This window comes from Lytechinus variegatus, chromosome 2, assembly GCF_018143015.1.
Source record: "Lytechinus variegatus isolate NC3 chromosome 2, Lvar_3.0, whole genome shotgun sequence".
Classification (NCBI taxonomy): domain Eukaryota; kingdom Metazoa; phylum Echinodermata; class Echinoidea; order Temnopleuroida; family Toxopneustidae; genus Lytechinus; species Lytechinus variegatus.
In genome coordinates this window covers 26,165,412-26,193,210 of record NC_054741.1, presented here as the reverse complement: position 1 = coordinate 26,193,210, position 27,799 = coordinate 26,165,412, and the positions used below count along the sequence as shown (strand labels likewise).

Below are 27,799 nucleotides of genomic sequence, written 5' to 3'. Positions count from 1 at the left end.
GCTCAATAAAAGTGGTTCTCTAGTATTAGAGGCGTCTTCATCCAAACGATTGAAAACCAGAACACTTCCTCACTCAAAACGTTGCAAACTTTTCGATGATGAAAATTAAACCTTATGCCAGAAAAGGGGGGGATTTCTGAGGAAGAAAATGTAAAGTTGTGAGGCGAATCGTGTTAACTAGAGCTGAATCAACAATTACTGTGAAGAAAAGAAAAGAAACCATTTCCTAAAGAAAGTTGATGAAATGGAAATTGAGGGGATGGGGCTATATACAACTAACTTAACAAGTCTGGTGAATAAGTTAAAGTTATACATCCTTTTATTTTAAAATGATTTCTATTTTGTCACTCAATGATCTTAAATTATCAAACAGATATTTAGCTGCTTCTGATTTGTTATTGATGAATTCTATATTATAGAAACAACATTTCAAAATTATCAAATCACATTTCACTCATCATTACGCTTTCATTAAAATTAGACGCTTTATTTTTCTTCATACCACTTTTAAAATTTCAATCGGAGCCAAACTGTTTGAAGCAAATAATATATTTGATTACTTTGAAAACCAGAGATAAACGGAAACTCTGTCCGTTGATGACACGATGTTTGGCATGTAAAGTTTATTGTGATAGTTGAAACAGACATCGGAAACTCATTAAGATATGGTAATGATATTCACATATAGGACAGGAAAGCCTTCGAATTCTAAATAGTTTTCTAATTATCATTTAATGGCTGTTATGATAATTATTCCATCAGGAGGTTACAGTCTAATGTGTTCATTTTACATAATCACCACTCGTCACTCAACGACCATAAATTTAATTCATCGATAACAGCCGATCACACTTACTTTTTTTTAATCTTTTTTTTTTAATCAAGGGGAGGGGCATCTTTCTTTTAAAGGTGACCAGACTCCAGCTGGTCTTTGCATAAATTCTTATTACGCTCTAAAAAATATTGGGTTTGGGGTAAAAAAATGCTCCATGAGGCCGGGTAATTATGTGTTCAACCACCAACATTGGGCATTTCTTTTGGGCATTTTATTTATCAAGTGTGATTAAAATTTTGCCTATTCTAAAGTAATTGCTGCTTATTGTTTAACCTTACTGGACAATAACTATGCTTTCTGAATTGGGTAAAATACTACCCCAAATTGGTTGGACACATAATTACCCTCGTGCTGGTAAAAAAAATTACCCAACATATTTTACAGTGTACGTCTGGAAATTGACATAGCAAAGTGAATTATGCTTATTATGAATTTTGCATCATTTTGTATTTCACGAAAACCATGCTGTAGAATTTATAAGGTCTATATAAAGCTACACTGAAGATATTGTCATTCAAAATAAATGTGTCAATGAAAAAAAGGAAATGAAAATTTACATGAATATTAAAGAGCACATAAATCTGAAAGGCACAAATACATTGAGCGAAAAATTCATCAATTTTTAATGAAATGAGACACTGCCAGTTAAAAACATCCTGTTTGCTTGGCGGAAAACGCTGATTGATGCAACAGACATTCGTCAAATCACTCCTAATAATAATACAGATATTACCATGCATTACGTCACAGAGCCCCAATAAAATTCTCTTTCTCAAATCAGACTTCTCCTCGTTGACCAAATTTTCAATTTTCAACTCTTCACCATCGTATCACAATCCCCTGTTTTCCCACTCCCCTTCAGACACCCCACCCCCACTCTCTCACCTCCTTTCTTTCTTTCTTTCTTTCTCTATGCCCCTCTGTTTCCCCCTCCCTCCCTCTATCCATTCCTCTCTCCAGTACTGCTTTTTTTTGTTATAAAATTGTTCAAAACACCATAAGTACAAGTTTTAGTAATGTTTTTAAATATCACGAGAACATTCTTTAAATAGCCGAAGTACCACTTTCTCAAGTACAATTGATTGAACTTCAACTGAGTTCAAGTGAACAACGAGTTTACGATAAAGCAATAATGATCTTCTGTTCACAGTGATGATGCTCAAAATAAGCTTTTGAAATTCTATGAAAATGTTATAGAAACCAAAAGAAATTGCGGAGCTCTTCCACAGCTACAGACATGTCACATAAAGAATAAAAATCATTTATCAAAATGAAGCGAAACCTATTTTGAAACAAGATGCATGCACACTTCAACTTAAGTGGTCTTAATTATTGAATCATCAATACAACTGCACTACTCATTTTCCCCATTTCATATAATTAGTATTTGTATATTTTTATAAGCTCTGTAGATGCATTATCAACGCAATTGAGTGGAAAATTGTGGATGACCACATTCTTTTTATATGTTTCGACAGGACACCCAATAGATTTATTCTGTATATAAATGACTAGAATTCTAGGAAATTATTTTTTTAATCGGATTTTCAGATTTTTTTCAACAGAATCTTCCCAAGTAGGTATGCCAGTGTTGGTGCTCTTATGATCATGACAAACTTGATGGTTACAGAGAAGGGGGCACAAGAGAATTGCAGGTACGAGGTTACTTCCCCTGCCTAAATAAAAAAAAAATAAATAAAGTGAAAGGGGAAAGGAAAGAGTATCTTGATACAAAATAGATTGGCTACATATATATATATATATATATATATATATATATATATATATATATATACCATGACATACATGTACCTCTATTTACTCCAGACCACTTTTGCCTCCTCAAAATAAAATACCCGGCGCAGCCCTTGCATCTATATGAAATACAAAAAATAATTGAGAAAGGTGATATTTTCTTCTCTGCAACACACTCGGCCATTCTATAAAGCACATGCAGTTCGAATAATTTAAATCAGAAATTAATCTTTATCAATAACCTTCATGTAGATCTAATTCTTGATCATTCACCAAATGGATACTTCACTTTTAATTTCTCGCGGGGATTGGATAAGAGACCTCTAAGAATATGAGTGGTGATTTATTTCTTTTTGAAACTTGACAGAATGACAAACGCTTCCGTGTGTTCTTCAGTATCACGTAAGTCCGGTCTTCGTATTTCAAGTGACACACGAAACATAACACAGTGATATAGATTACTTTCATAGGCCAACAAAGTAATATCAATTTTTCTCATTATGGTCATTACTTTAAAGTCAGAGGGAATAATGCAACATTCTTTCACATTTACCTAGCCATATCAGTGAATCTATAATTCTACACAATTTTATTGTTGTATTTACGACCCCTCACTTCCATAAAACGAAAGTTCACCAATATCTGTAGCATACCCCTGAACAAGAAATCAAAGATGCCAGCCATAAGCCGGATAAACACACCGACATACCGTTAGAAATAATCGAGATCTATCACGTCCTTATCAACCCTTCTCATATGACAAATAAACAAACCATCGCATATCTTTATATCATCGGATGCAATACGCAGAATAGTACCCGCGGTTTATCCTCTTTGAAGAATACAGGCCTAACTTTAAGGAGCAGATCGGAATTAAATCATAATATTATGATTATTTACAACTTCGACAAGGAAATAAGTACCTTCATGCATAGGCCTATACGGTGTGGATGTGTGGATCACTGCTACATTTTTCGTTTTACAGAAAATATTTTCGTTCAATACCGCCAGTCATTTGTATAATTACCCATAATTCAATTGCTGATGTGGTTTACGGTACACCATCTTACCCATAATTCAACAATATAACAGCCCCTTCAAATATGGGCACTCGTTATACACCCAGGGAAATACATAGTCAAACCTATTATGGTTCATTGACCGTCATGCCAAATGGATATGTCCCACCCCTCGCTCCCCAACCCAAGATCATCTTTTAATCACCGTCCTATATCTGCGACCTGACGTGGGTGATCAGCTCTTAACCAGTTTGAGCTGGTTTTAAGTACCCATTAAACATGGGCATATATACATGATATACGGATGGGGACGGAGGGGGATGGGCTCTTGCCCCCCCCCCCCTCCATTTTTTTCACGACCAAGAAAAAAAAAGAAAAGGAAAGATTAGAAAGAGATAAGGGTAAAATATGATATTATTTTCCGAATATCATGTCAAAATCTATCACAAACTTGGATTTTTGTAATACAAATATCGAAATTTTGCTCGCTATAGCAACTTCTTATTAATTTTATGCGACACGCCATATCGAGCCCCTCAAAATTTTTGGCTCGTTATATACGCCGCCATCAAACTAGTATCATCGTCTTCAATCATAAACTTTCTACCATGACATATGACTGAACAATTGCCCCAAAATACATCAAGAAGTCAATTAATCGGTAGACATTCAATCAATAATCTAAAAAAAAAAGGAAAATAAAATAAATACATGATACAACTAAACATGGGCGAACAGATGAGTGTGGGGGGGTAAGGGGGCTTGCATAGAGGCCACGGACCCACAGTAGTTCCACGACCAAGAAAAGAGGCCAAACGGAAATATAAGAAAATATAATATGAAATTATTATGTCAATGAAACTATCACAAATTAGAATCTCGCAATAAGAGAGCCATTTTTTTCCTCGCTTCCCTCCCTGGCAGCCGTTTTGGCCCCTTGCGTCATGACTGGCATCATACAAGTTTTTAGTGTTGTCATTCTTTCTGACAGATATTGATAAAAATAGCAATCATAAAAACTAATATTGCAGAAAACGGATCAGGAATTGGACATGTATCGATAACTCTAATTTCGACATACATTAATTCATTATTCAAATACTGCTTCGATAAGCACCTTTTTTATCTTTCTTTTTAAAATAAGGCAAACTGCATGGCAAAATGCAAGGCAAAATGTCAATAAACAGGACGACTTGTCATGTATTCGTTTTCAGTCGATAACAAACATTACATAATAAAGATCCCCTTGATTCATATCGATTGTATTGCAATTATTCATTCAAAAATAAAGTAAAACGATTCCCCCATATCTTTTTTTTGGGGGGGGTCTTGTTAGCTGTATAAAAATCACAAGAGTGATACATGAATTGAAAAAAATTACAACACTATATAGCAATATGTAATTGCATTAAAAGTAGTATGTTACCGTTTTTTTCTGAACAGTTGTCATCTTTAGCGATCGGAGAAAAGAGAAATGGAATTGATTCGTATAAAATAAACCCGCTCCATAAACTCTAAAGTCTCAGCCAAATTTCATCACATCTTACATCCCATCCTTAGTGTTGTCTAGCTAAATTATCAAAAAAATAATAATTTGTATACTATATCCTCCTTTGTGCTGGTATACTCGAAGAATAGACCTTCAATCCTTGCATCAAGAATATTTTGTCAAATGGAGTTCAAGATGACCCAAATATGATTTCAATTTATATTTTTACGACGAAAGTAAGAATAAGGGTATGGTTACATAATTATATAATGCCATATCACGCTTTATATCTCCTCGCCCTCTTTAGATTTTTCTTTCTCTCTTTTTTTAAATTTATTTCATCACTTAGAAAAAAATTAAAGGGGGCGGCGGACCCCTCCACCTCCTGTAACGCCGTCCATGCATTGCATCATGCATTGGGCCATGTTCCAACTGTCTCAGATCCGACCTACTTTCCTCCCGCACATTGACAAGGTTATTTCTTTCATCTATTGTTGGAAAGAATGAGGAACAAAATTATGACCGGTGCGTTTAACTCATCAGATTTTAATAACACTTGATTGAATGAAAGAGCCGAGGACCACGACTTGACATTTCAAATGTAATTGCACCGACATCGCATTTCACGAAATACTGGTGTGATTTGACATTTAAAGGTCTCAGGACAGCTCGAATGAATGCCGATGTCCATGGTCGATTGTGACATTGTTTTCAGCAGGACTAGCTGTTAGACGACTGTTACGACTGACAGAGGGACCGGCTACAAAGAGATCAGTACACATTAAAATCAAGAATTCTTATCGCATAAACTATTCTGATCGGGGAATAAAGGATAAAGGAGGTTGGGACTGAGTGGTCCAGGAATATGAATATTAAATTTTCTCTCATAAGTAATGATAATGATGATGGTAATAAAAATAACATTACTAATACTGATATTAATAATAATAATGGTAATAATAATAATACTAATAAAAAGGTTGTACTTCATTTCAAATATTCATGTTTAATTAAAAAAATATATATATATGAGAAAACAATGAATATTCCTATTGGAAAACAAAATAATACTAGATTATTCTTGATAGTAAAAAGCCATATCAGGTAGTTTGAGAACAGTATGATTTAAAATTTATTCATGGCTTATGTTGTTGATGTTATTTTAAAGAATTGTCAATAACTTATTTTCCCAGCTATGGATGTGTTGATTACGATCATTGTCTAGTAATTAAATTCAATATGTTTTGAATAAATTTTATATTCATGAATTTAATGTTTTATCATGTTCAAATTTGTTTGATGAGAGAGGATAATTAAAAATCATTTTTAAAAATAATAATAAAAAGGGAGAAGAAAACATAGAAAAGGGTAGTTGGTTGAAACTGACAACAATAATATGATATAGTCTTACTTGGTCAAACAGAAAGATATCGCTTGACAAAACGAGAACGAACTTTTCTCCAGCAGTTTTCTTTTTTTTTAATTAAGAAAACTATCGTGTATTTGAAATACATAATGAAAGTAAACAAAAATAAGCATATCAATATTCGCACTTTCAGTAGAGCCTGCAGACTATATATTTTTTTTCTCGTCTAAAACGGTGTCAAAATAATTATTCTTATAAGAGCATTCGTACGCGAAAAACTCCCATAATATCCAAACACATACGATACGATCATAGGACAATAAATGAGCGGATGTTGTCCGGATGTTGTTGCTTAAAATAATTGTAATCTCAACTCTGATTTCATAATTCAGCGTTCTTCCCCTTCCATTTTCTTGTTTATTTCTGCACACGTTGGTGTCTAATTAGTTATCACCGATTTAAATTCATCTATGTACATCTGGGGCCGGGCAGTTGCACCTCCCTCACTTTATCAACACTACTAAATCCATCCAAAATTTCACAAATTTTTCAACATCAAAGCATTAATAGAAAAAAGACACAATTAGAGATCAGCTCGGCGCGTCGCCAATTCGCAATAATGCCCACCCCCTCCCCCATGCACTTGAAAATATACTGCATACGACCTGGACCATGCTTCCAATTAATGCCTTTCAATAAACGATTTAACTAGAATGTCTGACTAATATTGTAGAATGGTTGAACCTTCATACACCGGCATCAGGGGTCTGTGATGACCCCCATCGAGGGACCCCCTATATATTCACGGTAGATTTCCGGAGCAATGCATGTATGACAGGAAGACCCGCGGTCACCTCGGTTCCAAGGCAGGCAGTCAAGCAACTAGAATCTCTATTTAAAACAAAAAATCAATGAAGACAATATAGAGAGAAGAAAAGTGTGTCTGAATAGGTTTGTTCTCATTATTTTGTTTTCCCCAAAATACCTCATGTTTCCCATTGCACTGATACATTATGTAAATCATGTTGGAGAACATAAAAATCATATAGGCAATGGGTGTGTGGGGGGGGCGGGGCAAACAGGCATTACGTAATGGTATATTTATGATATAATTACGTAATCTGTAAAACAATGTCAACAAACTCTTTAAACCAGAACATCCCCTGTACTATGATATATCGTTCCAAAACTGTTATACTCTCTTCAATGCAAATCTTTAGGGGGGCACACACCTTCAAAAGGAGTATGGGGACTATTTTGTTTCTACTCTGCGATGTGTTTACAAATTATGGTTGAGAAGTGCTTTTTGACGACTTCAATTAAAACTCCCCAGGGGGTTGCTATTCAATACCAACGGAGCATAATGGCATCGAAGATATAATCATTAAGGAATGCAATGAACCAATACATTCAAGCGATATTTGACAAGCTACATAATTGAAACCCCTGATAACAAATGAATGAAAGAGCTTCTACAATGATTGATCTCAAACAATATTTATACAAAAGTTTCAAAGTTATTGTTATCTACCATGTCCATATTTTTTTCAAAGCAGCAGGCCCAAGAACTAACGTCACTGCGAGGCTTTGTTATATAGTCACGTGTTCATATTTCATGAACTTAAATTGGATTGAAGTGAATTAAAAAAGGGAGAATCCCGATTACGAATGAAATTAACCCCGGTGTCATCGTTTCCCATCATGAATGCACGAATCCGAGGTTTCAATTTTTGGCAGTCAAGACTTCACACGATACATTAATGGTATGATGTAATCAATCATGGAGGAGGTAAACATAAGGATTATGCCGGTGGTACGCCACTCCGCTAACACATAATTATAAATATAAATTAGTCATGTTCTAAGAATAAAATACACAATTACATTTTTAAGTATGTTATTCAGAGATTGAAACTAAGAAACGAACAAAAACAACAAATGAACTTTACAAAAACATCAGTGAATTATCATCAAGCATCTTATTTCTGTTTGGTTCTCCCGTCATAATCTAATCTCTACACTGTAGAAACTGTGGTGTTAAAACTGACACCAATTGGTGTTAATAGAGGACCACACACTGAGGTGTTAAAATTACACCCTAGAGATTGAACATAACACCAAAGAGTGTAAATGTAACAACCAAAGGTGTTGAAATAATACTAACACCACCAATTTAACACCGGTGTAAAATAACTGGTGTGGTCCTCTATGTACACCGGTTAACACCATAGTTTTTGCTGTGTATGACTATCATGATCTGACACCATCCTCGACTTCTGAAACTTCAGTTTCATTGAATAATGTTTTCGACGCAAACAATATTATCGAACGCCTGGCGAATGGTAGCTTTCAGGGGCCGCGGAACGGTTTTGAAAGTGGGGGGAGGGGGGTGGGGGCGATGACCATGAAAAAAAAATCACAGTCAGATGGTCATTTTTTAAGTTTTCTTCCCCTTTTTTTTAAGAGGTGGGGGCTGAAAAAAATCCAGCTCCCCCCCCCCCGGTTCCGCTGCCCCTGACTTTTAATGAAAACTGAAATTAGAGTCAAGATTAAAATGCACTTTCAGATATATGTACATGTAGGCCTATTATTTTGTTTCATGTGTTGGGATTGTTTAAAACGTGGCGGAATAAAAAAAAAATCTCAACTACAGAATTCGTTCTGTCCGACTACCTCGCTGCTGCTGTCAAAAGCATTCATTTTCATTATCATGATCAGTTATCGCAGAACCTCGATATTGATTGTCATACCCTGGGAACAGCATTTGAAGAAAATAATACATTTTCAGGAAGCGTTATTGTGCCTGGCATTTGGCAATGGCCCAATGCAATTAATTTATACAATTATGGGTTGGTCGGGTGGGTGATTCCAACAAATATTTGAGTTGCAAAATAATAATGGAAGCAATAACGTGGAAGAGTAACACTCTTCCACATTATTGCTTCCATTATCATTTTGCATTTAAAATTTTCCATGTAGCTTTCCAATATAACACTGCATAAAAGCCATTATTCCATGCAGTTGAAGTTATATAATTTTGGTTTTATTGATATTAGTTTTTTATTCGAATGCAATAAAATGAATGAAACTATAAAATAAAATTATGGGACAATAAATGAAATTTATTGCACAATCCATGGGTTCAATATCTCCATCTCTCCTGTCTTTCTCCGCTATATACCATAAAAAATGAAAATAAAAAGCTGTGGGTGAGCCTCCCCATCTCACCCCCCCCCCCCATTTCTATCATTCCCCCCCCCCGCCATCTTTCACCACGTCAACATTCTCCTTTCCTCAATCCCTATGATCTTCTAATAGCAGAGATCGACAGCGCCACGGGGGGTGGTGACGACTGCCCCCTCTGCTGAGTTAAATGAAAAGTGGAGGGAAATATGAAAAAGAGAGAAGAAATAAATGCATTCCAACATTGATATGTTATTTCCAGCTACAAAATTAAAGGTCAAGTCCACCTCAGAAAAATGTTGATTTGAATCAATAGAGAAAAATCAAACAAGCACAATGCTAAAAATTTCATCACATTCTGATGTAAAATAAGAAAGTTATGACATTTCGCTTATTTTTAACAAAATAGTTATATGAACGAGCCAGTTACATCCAAATGAGAGAGTCAATGATGTCACTCACTCACTATTTCTTTTGTTTTTTATTGTTTGAATTATACAATATTTCAATTTTAACAAATTTGATGATTAGGACCTCCTTGCCTGAAGCACAAAATGTTAAAATAATGGAATTCCACGTGTTCAGGGAGGAATGAAACTTCATTTCACATGACAATGACGAGAAAATCAAAATATTTCATATTTCATATAATAAAATACAAAAGAAATAGTGAGTGAGTGATGTCATCAGATCCCTCATTTGCATACCGACCGAGATATGCATATAACTGTTTTGTGAAATGAAGCGAAACTTTAAAATGTCATAACTTTCTTATTTTACATCCGATTTTGATGAAATTTTCAGTGTTATGCTTGTTGATTTTTTCTCTTTTTATTCAAATCAAGTTTTTGTTGGGGTGGACTTGTCCTTTAATGATCAATCAAAGTTCTCTTTTGCTTTCCTGCAATACATACATGTACGCAAATAAGAATAAGTCGACTATACTTTCTTCATTTCCAATGGGCATCCACTTCACAAACTTTGCTTTTTAGTGGATCCCCTTCATTTCCATTTATGCTCCATATTATACTCTTTTTTGTGTGTTTTGTTTAACGAAGTAAGAATGCCCTTCTGTAAAATTGTACTTGATTCGTATTACTTTATATTACTTTGTATTATGTTTTGAATGGAAATGAAATATAAGAATTGAATGTATTATCAAGACATGTTTGTGTTAAATGTTTATTATATTTCACTTATTATATCATTGTACATGTATTTCTATAGATTTTGTATACTGTTGTGTTGGAAATGAGAAAATGAAAAGTGAAAACTGAAACTCAGAGGTATTGTCCGTATAACATGTATATAAATTATTACCCCTATAATAATTAAGAAAAAATGTTTAGCCCCTCCCCTTTCAAAGTAACCCGGCCCCGCTCTCCTCGTTATCTAATTAAAAATTGGGGATATCCATAGATTATAGATAATAGGCCTTAGGAAAAATATTTTTATATAATTATATATTTTTATTATAAAAAAAATCGACTCCCATTCATTATTTTTGCACGCAATCATCAGAATGACTGCATGTTGTCGCTTGCCTGCATTTCTATGCTCCGCCGTCAACCATAGATGGCGACATACCTCTATTAGCAGTGATTGGCATCTAATGTTGTGTGAAATTTATACAATTTTATTATGCAGTTCCTTGTATCACCTTTACCTTCTTTTCGTTGTTTATTCACTTATTAATGCATTATACTATATATCTATTCATTGATCAATTCATTCAATCAATCAGTCAATCATTGATCCATCCATCCAGATACATTCATTCATCATTTCTTTATTCATTGATTTTTTTGGGGGGTGTATTTTCACACTGAGTTAAATTCTGTTTCAAAGAAATAAGAATGATGTGAGAATCAAAACATACAGGTATTTGGAACCATAAATATAGAGGCTGTACCTGTACATTATCAAAAAGTCAAGTACATCGAAATATCAAGTTGAAAAACTTAATACTGGGCCTGGCATAAAAGTACATGTATAATGACTTAACCAAAATTTCACTAAAAAAAAGTAACAGCATTTTTACTAATTTTTTTGGAGAACTACATGTAGGAAGTTGTTTACTAATGAGACAGCTAACAACACTCTTCTCCTTGAATCTTATTTTGTTTGGAATGATTTAACATTGTTCATTCTGATAAGTTTATAACAAAAATAAATGGTGATTGGTGATTTGATATGTTAACTTTGACAAGGACTAAGGAGTGAAGATGGGCCCTGTCTCACAAAGAGTTTCAATTGGTCTGATGATCAATCTCAACTATGGACGGCCAGCAACGTCAAAATCTAGAAATGATGTATATTCACACATTCATTTTTCTCTTGAAGATGCAGTGCGATTGTCTTTGTTTACTAAGGAAATTGTGCAGATTTACTGAAGAAAAAAAATGATATGGATGGATTACCAAACAGTTGAAATTGATTGGATCAGTCATAACTCTTTGTCGTCAACTTTGACAGAGAGCAATAACATTTCCTTCTCAAGGTGCAAAAAAAAATCTAAAAAACTTCGAACTCAAAGTGATGCATTTCACTAAATTAATAAGATCAATTTATTATGAGATATGGTTTCTTTTTAAAGCAGATACGAACCAATAGCACCATCTCGATTCCTCAACTACTCGTACTTTCTAAAACAGGATCCCAACTTATTGTTAAAGTTTACCATATTTTTAGTTTTAGTAAATCCCTCAAAAGTGAATGTTGCCACCCCGATCATTATACATGTAAGAAAACATTAATTTGTATTGCTTAAAGCAGTTGATATTAAGGGTATGAAATAAAATGTATTTCATCGGATATTATTTGAAATTTTGCAAGAAAATTTATTTGATCAGATACCAATCAAAATAGAGTAAAGTTTTGGTAGAAGGTCAGTACCTGTGACATACATGTACTTGAATTTTATCTAACATTCCAAATTTGAACTGTCCATGGAATCTTTTTTCAATGGCTGATGATGATGCCATTTGAAAATATGAAATTTCACAGGCTTTAAAGAAGTGACTTTGACAATTGCATTTTCTCTAGATGTATCATTCATTTCACCTAGTGTCCCCTTCTATCCATGATAAAAGTTTTATCTTTATATTTAACATATATTCTTAGAGTCATGTAGACATGTACATGTCCAACATCTGAATTTACAAAACCAAATGTGCAATATCATTAGTAAAATGTTACATTCAGGTAGATGTCAATTTGAATGAGTTTACTTACACAGACTGATTAAATCATGACAATACTCACATGTGTATGGAAAAACAAATGCTAATAACAAATAAAACTGCCAGAATATGTAGTTCAAGTGAATACATGTAATTCTCTTATTCATCTCTCTTGAATCATAGACCAGTAGTTTAGAACTTAGTACAAATTGAATAGTACAAACTCAAAAATATATAACCTAACGAGAAAAGTAAATCGTTAACCCACATTTCCTTAGACTGGTTCATACTCTACATCATGGAATCTCATATTTTCTATAATGAGGCCATTTTGTTCATATCCACTAAAAATTCCACTCCTTATGAAATTGAAATCCAAATGAAAATAGACTAGTGTACAAAACACAAGTCAAAAAAATTAGATTTTTAGCCAAATTGCCCTTTGGCTTTGCCCCCTTGAGTTTTCCTTGATTGCACTAATAATACAGCACTCGACTTAATCAGTTTGGTCAAAGTTCTATTTGCTTTCCAAATCAAGAAAGACCACACTGTACAAGCTGTATTCAACTCTGAGAAATGGACATCAACATGCACAGTGCATAATGTATTGCCTGCATTAGAGTATACACTTGACTACAAGTCTTACCCAAGGGTCACTATTTCACCTCGTTTTTTTGTATTTGTCCTGTCACCAAATCGAATAATAATGCTTCTTATTGCAACCTAGGTTTATTACTTTTTGCCTTGTCCCATGAACATATTAATCTTTCATTGCAATGCATTGTTAAATTGCTCTGAAAACCATACTTGTTCAAATAGAGCTAACTTTAGTAAGCTACCGTACACACAAAAAAGTAGATATTCAAAGATGAGTTTCAATAGAATAAAAATGGTATCAGTATATGTGATTAAAATGTACAACACATGTAATCACTGTATTTAATATATATATGTATTTTAAGTGTACCTTTTCCAAACCTTTTCTGACACAGGTAAAGCATGATGGTATAAAATCAGGGCTTTGTTGGGCCATCTAGGTTTATTTGCTACCAAGTCAAGTTATGCCACATATTGCTTTGAATAAAGAGTACAGTAAGCCCTTATCCCTTTCAAAAGCAACTGAAAGTTTGAATTGTAAATTAGAGTGGACAAAGTTGAATGTAGAGTCTGCTAGGCCCTGGGAATTTCAAACTAATTTAAACATTTTGAAAAAATTGTATGATTCCGAGACATCACTATTCAAAAGCAAATACACTGATAATTCAAAAGATATTTTACAGCTGCTTCACATAATTAGGCTTATATTTTAAAAACATCATGATCTGTTAATTAATCAGGTCGTCAACATAATTTATAGTTCATAATTTGCTTCCATCAGCTGAAAGTGCCTCTTCTTTCTTCTCCCTTGCCATGAGGTCTATAAATCCCTGAGCTAAATTTTCATGATCAAAGCCTGGTTCCATTTCAAAGTCTGGAGCTCTTTGGTATATGGTACAAGCAGCAGTAATACATAGATACGCTGTCAAACCCCAAGTAATAAATCCCTTGCCGTTGATAATGTGTTCAAAGTAGTGAAGCCAAGCAAATCGTCCTTTACTCGAGGTTCTTTGAGACTTGTGGTTATCACACAAGAGGAAATCAATAAGGGGTACACGGAAGACATCCTCTACTTCATTGGGGTTGATGTCAGGTTCAAATGTCTCGGGAATTAATCCTGTAACTGGTGTGATAAAGTAGCCATGTCGAGAGGTCATTGGTGGAAGCTGGGACACCACCTCGACGTCCGAAGGATGAAGACCGATCTCCTCCCAAGATTCCCGTAGCGCCGTTGCAGTGTCATCTGCATCCTCGTCATCCCGCTTTCCACCCGGAAACGCGACATCACCAGCATCAGCCCGAAGATGGGCTGCCCTCTTTGTAAGAAGTACCTCAAGATCTCCATTTTCACACAGTATCAACGGCACAAGAACAGATGCTTTCTTCTTCCGACTTGCAAACAACGCGATATCTGACTCATGCATTCGATCACTGAAATCTCTTTCCAGGAGTCTAGTTCTGATAGTGGACTTGCTTAGTGGCGGTTCCATGTTACTAGTAAATTGATATCCCAGCACACTGTTTTATTTTTCTTCTGTGGCTTTTCATCAGTTCATACCAGTCTTGTATTTGTATTGAAGCCTAGCTATCTACACAGGCACAGATGACTTAAATCTTCAATCAGGATATGAATCTACAATACAAGCAATCCCATCTGCCTTGCTACTACCTCAACAATAGCTGCTTACAGTGGCTAGTATGTACACTGCCTATTTTCTAAGTCTTAGTTCACTTATAATTTGAAGTTTGTTCAGTTTGGATTGGAAACTGCAGCATATGACGAGTGGTTCCCGCATGCCACAGCCACAATTTGGCCCAAGTTAAGCATGGACCCTACCACATGAGTTAAGTATCCACTGCTTACAACACGCGATAAGGCAGTGCCAGGCTCTTTCTATTGTGAATGCCGTACTCAGTCTATGACAATGGAATTGAAAAGAGACAATTTTTGTGCTTCAGATCACGTCGCGTCATTGTCGTTGATTCAAAATTCATATTCATTTCGAAATCCCTGGAAAAAGCTTGATGATGTCAGGTGACACACCTCCTAGCTCCTCATATTAACTCAATTGTAAACTAAATAGCAACATATCGATATCACAACAACGCAGCTAGCTGCATACATCAGCCTACTATACCGGTAGTTCCACACGAGATCTACACCATATGGCGCAGTATATTTTGTAACCCGTCAGATGGCGCTATACATCGTTGCACTGGCAATTAAGTACGGCTGCATTATAGCCAAAATCAATTTTGGTTAGGACCTAACTATTTTCGTTAACTATATTACCGTATCAGGTTCTAATTCAACCATTTACACAGAAGGGCAAACTTTACGGAGCAACTTGTCTACTGAAATGGATACTACGTATGTAATACAAACAAAAAAGCAGAAGTTAGTGTCTGATACACTCACCGATTTCGCCAAAGAAGACTCGTTATCCCGTGGGCTCAGCTGTCAACCGACTGAACAGCTTCCATGCAATGTCAACGACGAAGAGAGGCGGGAAGATTTGAATGGGGATGCGAAACAGAACTCGCCCGAAACTCCTCCGACTAATAACGATCCTTGCTCGCCTGCTGCTGCGGAGCAAAACAGCAGCGGATTTGGAGACGAGATTGGACCGGATGAAGAACACAAGAGTAATGATTCCGAGTCAGACGAAGAAAATGGAAATCTATTTCCTTCGATATTTCAGACAGATAATCTCACTCATGCTGAACGTTTGCAAGCATATGCAAGTATTTTCCTGGCAAAATCGGAATCATGGGACGACAGAAGTTTTGATATTCATCAGGAATTGTATCTTTTCTTGACTGAAGCAGTCGTGAACTTTTGGACAGGGATCTGGAAAGTAGAAAATAATTGTGACGTTGTTATTGAGGTGAAGCACTTGTTTCATGTTTTTTTTTACAAATTTGGTATGAAGATGGTGATTATCATGATTCATGATAACATGATACCTACCTAGGGATACCTAGGGAAGTTTCTGAATGTAGGCATGTTATGCCTCTGTATTCAGTTCTAGGTTTTTCCTCCTCAAGATGGCTGGCTCACTTCCGGGAACAGGGCTTTCGTAGTCATATTTTATTGGCTCATTTTTCCAGCATCTATCCAGGGCAGCTTCAAAACTGTGCACACTTGGGGCAGTGACAACATCATTATTTAGGCTGTTCCATGTCTTACGTATTCTAACATAAAAAGAATTCCTATATTTTTGGGTCTTTGTCCTTGGTATGAACAATTTTTTACTGTGACCCCTGGTATGTTCACTATATTTTTCTTCTAGATTAAGTTTTGTACATTGATCATAACTATTAAAGTGTTTATATGTTTCAATCATATCACCCCTAACTCTTCGATACGCCAGAGTTGGGATTTTTAACCGTTTAAGTCGTTGTGGATAGGAAAGCTTCCTTAATTCAGGGACTAATTTTGTTGCCCTTCTTTGTACGTTCTCTAATGCATGTATATGTTTCTTCAGTATAGGGTTCCACACAGCATGGGCATACTCAACTTGTGGTCGGACAAGCGACTTATATAACAGAGCAAAGTTATTTTTGTCAAGATAAACAAAAGTTCGTCTGATCAAGCCCATAAGCCTGTTGGCCTTGTTTATTTTTGATTGCATGTGTTCTTCAAAGCTGAGTTTATCATCAATTACAACACCCAAGTCCCTTTTGGAGGTGACATGTTCAAGCGCATCATTCATTAATGTGTATGGAAAAGCTTCCTGCTGGTCTTGCGTGTTACCAATAGAGAGTACACTACATTTCTTGGGGTTGAATTTCAGCAGCCATTTTTCTGACCAGCATTTCAGATGGTCAAGATCTCTCTGGAGTGAATTGCAATCATTCTGATCTCTTATAAACTTGAATAGCTTGGTATCATCAGCAAAAAGATAAACATTACTTTCAGTAACAACGTCTGGAAGATCATTGATGTATAACAAAAATAACACAGGGCCAAGGACACTCCCTTGCGGAATTCCGCTTTCTACATGACCCCAACTTGAGAACTCACCATTCACACACACCCTCTGTCTCCTTCCAACAAGGAATGCCTCGATCCAACTAACCACATGTTCATTTATACCAAAACTACGGACCTTTTCAAGCAGTCGACGGTGAGGTACCTTGTCAAAGGCCTTCATAAAATCTAAATAGATTACATCAATTGATTTACACCAAATAGATCTATATACTATAGTAGAATGGGGGGTCGGGTGTCCGGACACACATTGTCTTTGGATTACACTAAAATACAAATTCAATAGTTGTAATTGTCTTCTATTTTGTTCTTTATAATATTTCCTGACATTTTGTACTAAAAAATGATAAAACTTCCCTTGTAAATTTTTCCAAATGACTATCTAAAATTGATCGTCCGGACACACACTACTGGGTATACAGTCTATGACTCTGTAATGTAAATTGGTTGTTCTGCTGAACTGCTTTGGCTTTACTCACCAGCAAAATGTTAATAAATTTTCAGAAACGATGGTTATTCCTGTCTAGATGACAGACTATATGCTGTGGTTATGTTTTTATAATGACACCTATAAAGTAACAGGAATATTGATGATGACATTGATGATGATGATGATGCCTGGTAAAGATGATGATAATCTTGATTGTAATGATTGTGCTTAATTGCTTATCAATGATAATGGAGAATGTTCCGACCATGCAGACAAATTAAGAGCTTGTAAGGCCATAAGGGTGATTAATATCGAAAGAACTGTGTGCTGCTAAGCAAACTTCTTTCTGCCATGGAGGAGGTCATCATCCTTCATGAAATACATGTATGTAGTAGACTCTGTGTACAATTTTTATTAAGCTTTGACAGATGTAGATTCTCTAACAACACTTTCAGGAATGCTATTTCACAAGTCCAAAACTTGGTTGGCCTTGCAGAAGAAAATCTTTCTTTCATCAAGCCAATTATATGAATGCATCTACTTTATGAATGTTTAATTAATAGATTTACCTGTACTTTTTTTTTAAATTAGACTGACTATGCTCCACATCCAGAAAGCAGACAGCAGCACCTGAAGGCCAAAGTGCACATCAGTGAACCCTTCCTGTGCATGGTTGATGGAGCGCTTTGTACAGAGGAAAAGTCTGGGGAGAGAGATGAAGTGGAAAGGAAGATAAGAGAAATTCTAGAGAAATCAGAGGGACTTGTTGACCTCACAGACCTCTATCCTGTCTACAACAAAACTGGCCTGCTAGACAACACTGCCTTGGCTATCGAACATGCTAGGTGAGGAAATTTATTGGACCATTTTCCAGAAATCATTGTAATCTTGTTAGAACATGTGTCATACAAATAATAACAGATAACCTTAATAGACATATTTTTACAGATTGAGAAATAGGTCTTCGGGAATGTCATTAGGTATCAAAACTTGTTGAGAAGTTGAAATAAATCTAGAGGAATTTGCTCGTCTGGCAATCAAATAACAGTCTCACAGATAATTATTCCATTTTGAATACCTGTAATCATAAGAATCCCCCCCAAAAAAAAAAAAGAATAAATAAATACAATAAATATATAAATACATGTAGACAAATGAATTTTAAAATATTAAATTAAAACAAATGATAAAATTTCACGCACAAAAAGAAAAGAAATACCGGTAGATCAGATTAAAATAGCTGGATTTTGTTTTGATTTGTGTTTGATGCCAGGTTCTTTTACCAAAATCTTTGGAGACCTATGGATGATGAGGATGACCTAAGTGGATCAAAGTACATGGATAAATATCTCAAACCAAGACTAAAATTGTGAGTATTGCACTGCAATCTGTCAATGCAAGTACATCAAGCCGATGTATAATTCATTCATATCGTTGAATGGAATGACCTATATATCCCTCTCCTATCCTTGCCTCGCCCTATAGTGCAGATCATGAACATGAACCAGAATACTTATACCCCTTAATCAAATCAAATGAACTGAGGGAGGAGGTCAATCTCCTGTTCACTAATTCTGTGCAATCCAATCCTGCTTTGTCAATCGTCACCCAATCAGATATTTTTTATTGTGCAGCTTCTGATAACAAGATTATGAATATCAGGACAAGAAGTCAGGTGGCAGTTTGAAATTGTATGTTGTTCCATAAAGTATTTTTTCAGGAATTTGTGAAAACTTATAGAATTGAAATTATCTATAAATTACTACAAAGCACTGCTAATTCACACGATCCCATGCCATTGAATAATATTTCCTCATTCAAGATTGATCAAATATAAATCTTAGAACCCAATCAGTCCTAAAAATATTAAAATATGTAAAAATAAAAACAGTGAAGTACATATGAAATTGACAAAACAATGCATAATGAAACAAAATGTTTGTCAACGTATTGTTGAAAATGTTTTCATCCAGGTTTTTGTAAAAGAGGGAATTACCGGTAATAACAAAAATATTCATACATGCATCTCATTTTCATAATCAAACAGAATACCGTATATAAAAAATAATTTTGCTGGCTAAAATGAATTACACAGCGACACCCTTCCGGCTTTACGTGTCTCTCAATGTCTTTGCAAGTTTTGTATCGATCAGAGTGGACCAAGGTTCAAATTGACCCCCCCCCCCTCCAAGTAAAAACTTATTTATTTCTGGCTTCCATTCCTACCCAAGAATGCAACATTTAGACCATGTTGTCTAAAAATGTTAACTAGATTGAGAATTAATTCTACATCTCTAAAATTTCTTCTACTAATTATAGTGCCTAGACCTGTTAAATAAATCAAATAATGCACAGGCTTTGTGTGATGTTAGTGGCAATGGAGGCATTTTTATTCATTCACAATGTTTACCAAAAGCACTCCGCCCAAACACCTTGTGCTTCTCGCATTCTTATGACTATTATACCTTCAGTGCACCGCATCATTGCCAGCATTTTATATTATTGAATAACACACTTGTAGCGTATATGACGTCAAGGAGAAGCGAATTCCAGCCCACATTGTTAGAAAGCACCAGATGGCTCTTTCAGAATGTCTCGACAAGTATGACCGCATCGCCTCTCTTCAGGCTCAGCTGGAAGATGGTGATGGTAGCGAAGGCGGTGTTGATGAACTGGACATGAATGAGAGCTGTATGGTGGTTGACATCATGGGGCTTAATGAAGAGATTGAAGTCCTGAAGATGAAGATGGAGAAACTTGAGAACCCTGTCTTGAGGTGAGCTATGAAATGGGGTTTATGCTTTTCTATTGTAGAACCTAACTTTTGTGTCTTTGAAAATGGTCAATTCCTTTCCAAAGGGACATGAACTGGAATTTCAGTTAGAATCACTGAGCCCCAAATCTGTAAATATTTTCTTATTCTGCTCTTTTACTCTCTCATCTCCATCCTCCTTTCCTTTTCCTTTTTCCTCCTCTTTCTTATTCTGCTTCTTTTCTCCTCTTTCTCCTTTATTATCTTCCACCTTCTTTCCTCCTCATCCTCTTTATTCCCATTCCGCATCTTTTCTCCTATTTGTATCTTCTTCCTCTTCTCTTCCTCTTCTTCTTATTCTCCATCATGTACTTAACCTCTCCTATGTCCCTTTACTTCCTCTTTCCTGCCGTAGGTCTTTGATGGATATCCCAAATGCAATGCTATCAGAGAGGAGTACTTTGGGAAGCCAAAGTAGAGAGGACAGCTCGCCAAAGACATTCCTAGTCACTAAGACATTAACTGCTGGTATGATACAGGTACAGAAAGCCATTATGTTGACATTAAGACCTTCCTCATAGAAATTTGATCTAGGGAGGGGGGCTGACAAGTTTATATAAATGTATGTTTCAATATGATTTTTCCTTCTTTTTTTGATCAGAGCTTGATGGACAGATAATTTTTCACCCTTTTTTTTCTTTAAAGTTTGAGGTGCATTCATTTCCTGCAAGATGTAGTTCATCAGTGTTTGAGGAATGTCCCTATTTTGTTATCTTGAACATGTTTGAAGTGCCAAATATATAATAGTAATATTAATCTTCTCATAGTTGTCTATTAAATTTTTTTTGGGATCCGCACTCATACATATATAGATCACACTCATAAGATGGGACACAGGTTGAATCTAAATGCCCATTAATGTACTCCATTGTCACTGTAGAATCTCAACCTAGGTCCTGATGTGGTCTTAGAGCACTGCAGATCACCCGGAGAAGCGCTGTCAAGGTCCTACAACAGTGACACCATCCTAATCTTCCCTGGCTCCTACACTGGTGAAAGATTCTATACCCTCCAGCATTCTGTCACTATCAAGGGTGAGTTGGGACAATTTTAGGACTCAATCTTATAGTTGTAATTGATTCAAATTCATCTCAACCATGGAAAGCAAACAATGTCTCGGAACATCTTCTCGAAGGCATATATATCAGTATTTAATCCTATCTTTAAAATAAAAAAAAAGAAGCGAGCATGATTTTACATCATGTGTGTGGTTTTATTCTCTTTAAATTTAACCGTGTGAAATCGAGACCTCAGCCCTTATGTTTGTGGAATTTTGTTTAAATAGTAAGTGCCAAAGAATTCCTGAAATTTTGATAGTCATTATCCTTTGTTTATTTTCTTCCCATTTCAGTTTAAAACATAACTTTATGAATATATTTCATAGCAGGATTCGGACAATCTTCAATGAGTTAACAATATTTCATTCATATTGTATTTATTGCTTTGAAACACTAAAATTGATTAAATCAATTGCACTCCATTAAAAATAAAAACAATGTAATAATCTAGAGTAGAGTTAAATCATTCAGTGCTGTGATGACAGTAACCAATGTGTACACATATACCACATGTCATAACCAAAGTGAAAATCATTACAAGGGGAAGGCTACTTGAATTTGTGTGTAATGTTTACATTGTACTTGTATTCTTTTTTCTGTAGGAGTAGGAAAAAGGGAGGATATTATCATCAGATGTGAAGAGTTGGCTGACATCTTCTTGGACTGTGACGCATCTGGGGCTATGATTTCCAACCTGACTTTAGAAGATGATAACAGTGCCACCAGTGAGGGCCTCATTGCTGTGCGTGCAGGAGGTATTTTAACATTCATCTTAGTTTGTTCCTTATCTTCATACATGAAACTTGTACTTGACACAAATATTTAGTTTCAGTTATTTTCTAAATCATACAACATGAAAATACAAGAAAAATTCAAAAGTGATACTGGTAATGGTATATCTAACAATATTTGCAAAATGCCCTTTCATAATGATATAGAGATAAGTAAAATCTAAAATTAAAGCTTACAGTTAGGGTGCCTTCTGAATTTTAATGATGTACATTAAAGAAACCAAACTGAAAAAAAGAAAAAAAATACCACTTACAAGCATCCACAAAACAGTAAGGATGATATTGTTTTGAACCACTGAGCTTGATCAGAGGGAATGGGAAAAAGAAGGTGAAATAGGGATTAAATAAACAGAAATATAAAGGTTAGTAGTCATGAGATCGTGCATAAAATGGAACAGGTCTCTTTAAGATGCGAGCCAGTGCATTATTGATTTTGTACATAAATTCACAAGAAAGGGCCATTTTTTAACACAGCATTGTCTCATGAAGTGATAAAATGAATATAGGTTCAATGACTTGATGTTCTATTGACTAGCCTCATCGCCTCTTTCATTAGCAATTGATATTTTGTTGCCCCTCTTTAATTTTCATATTTGTGCTGTAATGTTTAACCCTAAAAAGACTGGGGGGTTGATTCAGCCCCCCCCCCTCGACATTTTTCGCGATAAATCCGCCGCGCGAATTTTTTTGACCGCGTGGCTCGCTGACTTTTTACTTTCAAGTCTCGCGCAACTTTTGAGACCAAAATTGTGACCCCCGGGTACGCGGTTCCAAAATTACGCAACATTTCGTAAGTGCATGCAGACCCAAAATTACTCAAAAACGTGAATTTGTGTACAAATCCAATGCAAATAGTGTTCTTAGCCAAAATTCATAAATGTATCATTATTTTTCCTTTTACTGCTTAAAATCAATTGTTTTTATATTTTTTATGGTTAAAATAAAGTCCCCGACAATTTCCATTGAAAAAACAATAAAAAGCAAAAAGTCGAAAAACAAAGAAATACATAAGAAATTTAGAAAACAATAGAATACATAAGAAAATAAATGTGATTTTGAATTTTTTTTAAAATCAATTTGATCAGATGCCTATCTAGAGTATGTGAAACAAAAATTAGCATTTCAGGGGCATTATTTTATTAATTAGAGCAAACTTATGATTTTACGCATAAATTAGCATAATTAATGAGACATGAGATTTTTTGCAGAATTTGATGTTATAGTTTTGTAGATAATGCCATGGGTAACGCGTGTGCCAATTTTCGTCGCGATCAACAGCCGAGATCATAAGGGGGGGCTGAATCAGCCCCCCCCCCCCCGTCTTCTTAGGCGTCAAAATAGCCCAGTCTATTTAGGGTTAAGTGTGTGCTATAGAAAAGTGGCCTGCCCTCAGAATATCGTTTTGGAGTTTGTGCATTAAAAAAAAAAATGTAACATATTAAGGATGGGCATGAATTTCGAGGCTGAAAGGATAAATACTGCACTAAATGAAGCCCGCTCTATAAAAAAATCCCTCAGTGAATAAGTAATATATTAAGAAATGATATGATAATGTGGCCTTAACCTATTTTGTGTGATCTTTCTTTCATAATAGGCAGTTTAATGATGAATGGCTGCTTGCTTCAAAGTGGAGGAACAGGTGTAAATGTCTTCAGAGGAGGTTCTCTAGAGATGACAGGATGCGAGATCAAAGACATCCAGGTAGGAAGTTTCATGTAGACCTTATGCATATGACATCATAATCTCATAGCGCCCTCCCTCAGATTATATATGAATACGTGTAAACGGAGTTGTCAGAAATTCACCAGTTACAGATCACCAGTGCAAGGCACAGGCTTTAAGCTCTATGATGGTGACTCAATGACGTAAATGCACAAGGTCTTTTATCAACCCTCTAACTTTCAAACAGTCCAAATTATCAAAGTGGTTCAAGGATATAGCTAGGAAGGAGTGTTTATAAACACCTGTTCATGCTTTCATTCTACACAAACTAAATGCAAATAAGATTGAGTAACCCAGAATTAAAGGCAACTAAATGTAACATTTTGAACTCTCATTGGTTGAACTGTGATTTCTCCCACTGAACTTTGAAATGTTCATCTGTTGAGCATTTCTTGAAAGTACTTGTCAGAAGTTTTATCCAAAAAATCCTGTTTTTATCCGACAGTTGCCTTAGGAAGTGTTTTTCTCAGTCGATCAAAATCAAGAAAAGTTTTCAGATCAAGACTCTGTTGCATAAAAGTTACTGTTTTGGTAACTTTGCCATGCAATGGTAACTACCATGGTAACAATACTCATCAGCCAATCAAATTCAAGGATTCCATGAAAGTTACGATTGGATGGCAAAGTTACCATAATAGTAACTTTTATGCAATGGGGCCCTGACATTTTGTCAGACAATATTGATGAAACACTCCCCTGGTAAGCAATATATTTTTTTATACTTCCATTCATTCCAAAGAGGAATGGATTGAGGTGCAAGGCGGGTTCATCTGTTATCATCTCTGATACAAACATCCATCGTTGTGGGTTACACCAGCTTGCTGAGGAAGATGGGAGTGATGTCACTGATATCACCAAGGACAGTCTAACGGCTGGTATAATGGTTGAGGTAGGTTTAACTTCAAACAAATCTTTCCCCTTCCTGTATTACTAGACAAAATGATAATGCTGACCCAACAAAAACAGCATTTGGAATGGACTGAGGGCAATCAATGACTCCTCCTTTATAGTTATTAACCCATACGAAACCTTATTCTATATATTTACCAACTCCAACTTTATTTTAAAAGTATTAGTCAATACTCATTCATCTTCCAATTAACTCTCGGACGCATAATCGCTTAAAGGGTTTCTTACAACATTCTTTCTTCTCACTGTATGGTACACTTCCCAAATTCAGAGTGAATTTATAACATACAAGATCGTTTTGTATTGACCAACCATTGTAGAAAAGGTTCACTTGATAACTCCAGTCAGATTCAATATTAGATATTTTTTTAGATTGCTTGCAGAGTTTTTAAATAGACTGTAGACCTCACAACTTAAAGAGCATTAATTATGTTTTGTTTCTTCATTATGAAATGCTTAGAGTACAGTCACCATTAGACTTACTTGCACTATTTGTTATCAAGTTATTTGATATCTTCAATGCGTATTATTAGCTTTGTCATCCATTTTGGTATTGAGCTTTATTATCTACTGACAACCCTACACTCTACAACACATAGATGCATAAACCTCTCTACTAACAGATCCAGGAGAGCGATGAGAAAGACGATAAGACAACTCTAACCCTGGTGGATACCAAGGTCTATGATAACCATGGCGCAGGAATGGCCTTCCTTGTGGGATCAAACAAAGAAGAGGAGCCGGAACCCATCACCACCGATGTCATCGGGTTGATCTCTGGTGTCAATGTTCTTGACATGAAGAATAATGATTTCAAGGATAATTTACTTGGAGATGCAATGCTGGCACGTTTTGTTGATGATTAGATGTTCTTGATATGAAGAATGATGCTATCAAGGATAACTTACTTGGAGATGCAATGCTGCCTGGCACGCTTTGTTGGTGATTAGATGTTCTTGACGTGAAGAATAATGATATCAAGGATACCTCACTTGGAGATGCAATGCTGGCACGTTTTGTTGATGATTAGATGTTCTTGACATGAAAAATAATGATTTCAAGGATAACTTGGAGATGCAATGCTTTGATGATGATTAGAAATCTCTTTCGATGTATCATGTTTGGTAGAGGATAGGAAAGTTACAGATTGCTCTTCAGGGAAGTTTTCACTCTGTCTGTTGAGAACCTTGATAGCCAGAATACACAAAATTGGTTTTGAAACGGGTTTAAAATCATGGTGTATGCTGTGACGTGACATATGCTCCAGGCCTTATTTTATCCAAGTTGTAGGGTTAGGGTTGCAATAGGCTTTCATACTGGGTTAAGGATTGTGATGAGGAGTAGGGTATAGTCATAAATCCAGGTTTGAAGTTGGTCATTTGATTACCGTAATGAGTGGAATTTACAGCAGAGCAGTTGTCTCGAGAGCAAATGTCATGGAATCGGTTTATGCAGATTTCATGCATTGAATTATACGTGTATAATGACAAAGCGTCTGATATTGAATGCACGTTTATCACAGGGCACTGATCTGGCCTATAATTCCATTAGCCTCTGCATTCATTACTGGATGCTTACTTCATGTGGGGGGGGAGGTGTCCTGGTCTAGTGGTTAAGACACTTGTCTTTCAATCTGAGGGATGTTGGTTCGATTCCCAGCCATGGCATGTTTTCCTTCATCAAGAAATCTACCCACATTGTTCTGCACTCAACCCAGGTGATGTAAATGGGTACCGGCAGGAAGTAAGTCCTCAAAAAGCTGTGCGCACCAGACTCGTTAGACTAGTTTAGCCAGGATAATATAGGAGTGCCTTGAGCACCTAACAAGGTGGATACATGCGCTTTTCAAATCCTATATTATTTACTTATTATTGCTTGATGCCGAACTAAGCGCAGTCAAAGAATAAAATCTGCAAAAAGTGTACGGATTTAAAACTAGCTTTGTGAATTTGGCCCATTATACTTTTGTATTCTTCAACTCAGCTGCTTACTTGTCAGTAAATTATTCTGATTCAAACTTTCTTTGTCATCTCTAATATTGAATTCATGGCATAGCATCAGTATGTTATCATTTTAGGCCTAAAAGTGTCTTGAACTGTGAGATTCTTTTCCAATAAAGACTTTCAAATGAAATTGCCATTGCTGCAAGTTCATGGTTATGGTTAATGTTGTTTCAGTTCCTTGAGCACATAATACATGTTGATTTCTTGCTTTAAAAATATTTCATTATTTGAATTTTTTTTACTGATACACAGTAGTAATAAATGTTTATACTTATTGTGAATTATGATTGTTCTTGGAATAAAATGTCTTAAAATTGACTTCCAGCTCTCAGCCCTAAAGAAATCAGTATTACTTTATACTGCCTTGTTTAACTCAGCGTTTGTGTTTGTTTGTATGTTTCATAGCTGTGCAAAATTTATCATTCCAGAAAGGAACAAAAGAAAAGTACTGAAATATGCCAAAGATTCTGTTTTTTCTAATACATAGTTTTTGCTGTTGAACTAATGAAATGTATGTTCTTTATTCTGAGCCAATGTTATTTGATGAAAAATATATATTTATGCTCTCTCCACTAAGTGATTGCAGAAGTTATTATGGTGCTGTTGTTTTTTTTTTGTTTTTTGCTGTCCATGCGCCATCCTGATTTTGTTCTT

At 35.5% G+C, this 27,799-nt stretch overlaps 3 protein-coding genes across 3 annotated transcripts in view; 1 reads left to right on the top strand and 2 right to left on the bottom strand.

The window, feature by feature from the left end:
* LOC121407692 (peroxisomal coenzyme A diphosphatase NUDT7-like) overlaps nucleotides 1–15,928 on the bottom strand; it is a 28,031-nt gene extending 12,103 nt beyond the window's left edge. The window contains exon 1 of the mRNA XM_041598879.1: nucleotides 15,846–15,928. The gene's annotated coding sequence lies outside the window, so the exon portion shown is untranslated. The remainder of the gene's footprint in view (nucleotides 1–15,845) is intronic.
* LOC121407693 (nudix hydrolase 11-like) lies at nucleotides 12,859–15,608 on the bottom strand. The gene has a single exon (XM_041598880.1). It carries the CDS (start codon nucleotides 14,914–14,916, stop codon nucleotides 14,188–14,190), a length of 729 nt encoding a protein of 242 aa, XP_041454814.1. The 5' UTR covers nucleotides 14,917–15,608; the 3' UTR covers nucleotides 12,859–14,187.
* Nucleotides 15,663–26,163, top strand: LOC121407694 (SHC SH2 domain-binding protein 1-like). The gene is made up of 10 exons (XM_041598881.1): nucleotides 15,663–16,314; nucleotides 18,442–18,695; nucleotides 19,124–19,219; nucleotides 20,372–20,626; nucleotides 21,018–21,141; nucleotides 21,543–21,696; nucleotides 22,323–22,475; nucleotides 24,106–24,212; nucleotides 24,973–25,122; nucleotides 25,766–26,163. Exons 1-10 carry the CDS (start codon nucleotides 15,787–15,789, stop codon nucleotides 26,006–26,008), a joined length of 2,064 nt encoding a protein of 687 aa, XP_041454815.1. The 5' UTR covers nucleotides 15,663–15,786; the 3' UTR covers nucleotides 26,009–26,163.
* The last annotated feature ends 1,636 nt before the right edge of the window (nucleotides 26,164–27,799 follow it).